A 442-nucleotide genomic window follows, 5' to 3' on the forward strand; every position below is an offset into this window, starting at 1 on the left:
CTGGAATGATCCTCTAACAACTACAGTCAAAGAGAAATTTATATCAACTTTTACACAGGGGGAAAAAAATCTACTCCCACTCCCTTAGAAAATAAACACCAGAATACCCTGCAACAACAACTAAGGAACCTCCTCTTCTCCAGTAGGAACAAAAACAATAAGAAAATCACAAAAATTGGTCATATATCAATTTCTTTTCCTTTCTTTTTTTTGATAGGGAAGAGGAAAGGGGGGGGGGGTACAACCTCGATGATACGCCATGAAATACTAACTAACGAACAAAGGTGTAGTCTCCTAAGCCTATAATCTCTTCTGGGAGTAACTGACTTCTTCCGCAAGCAGTTGAGGTGAGACATTGCATTGCAGTCTTCCATTTCTGGTCTGCTGAAAATTTCTTCTTTTTTTTTATACTTAAGTAGATAATCAGTGTTCTCCCTGAAAA

The 442-nt window shown here is 37.8% G+C and overlaps 1 protein-coding gene across 1 annotated transcript in view; it reads right to left on the reverse strand.

Annotated features, from left to right (window-relative positions):
- Positions 1-204: 204 nt before the first annotated feature.
- The window catches only part of LOC119590792 (zinc finger protein 664-like), a gene marked incomplete in the record, with an annotated part of 13,353 nt that continues 13,115 nt past the window's right edge, over positions 205-442 (reverse strand). The window contains 1 exon segment of the mRNA XM_037939505.1: positions 205-435. Coding sequence (XP_037795433.1) covers positions 424-435 — 12 coding nt within the window.

Source organism: Penaeus monodon, chromosome 27 (genome assembly GCF_015228065.2).
Source record: "Penaeus monodon isolate SGIC_2016 chromosome 27, NSTDA_Pmon_1, whole genome shotgun sequence".
Taxonomy (NCBI): Eukaryota; Metazoa; Arthropoda; class Malacostraca; order Decapoda; family Penaeidae; genus Penaeus; species Penaeus monodon.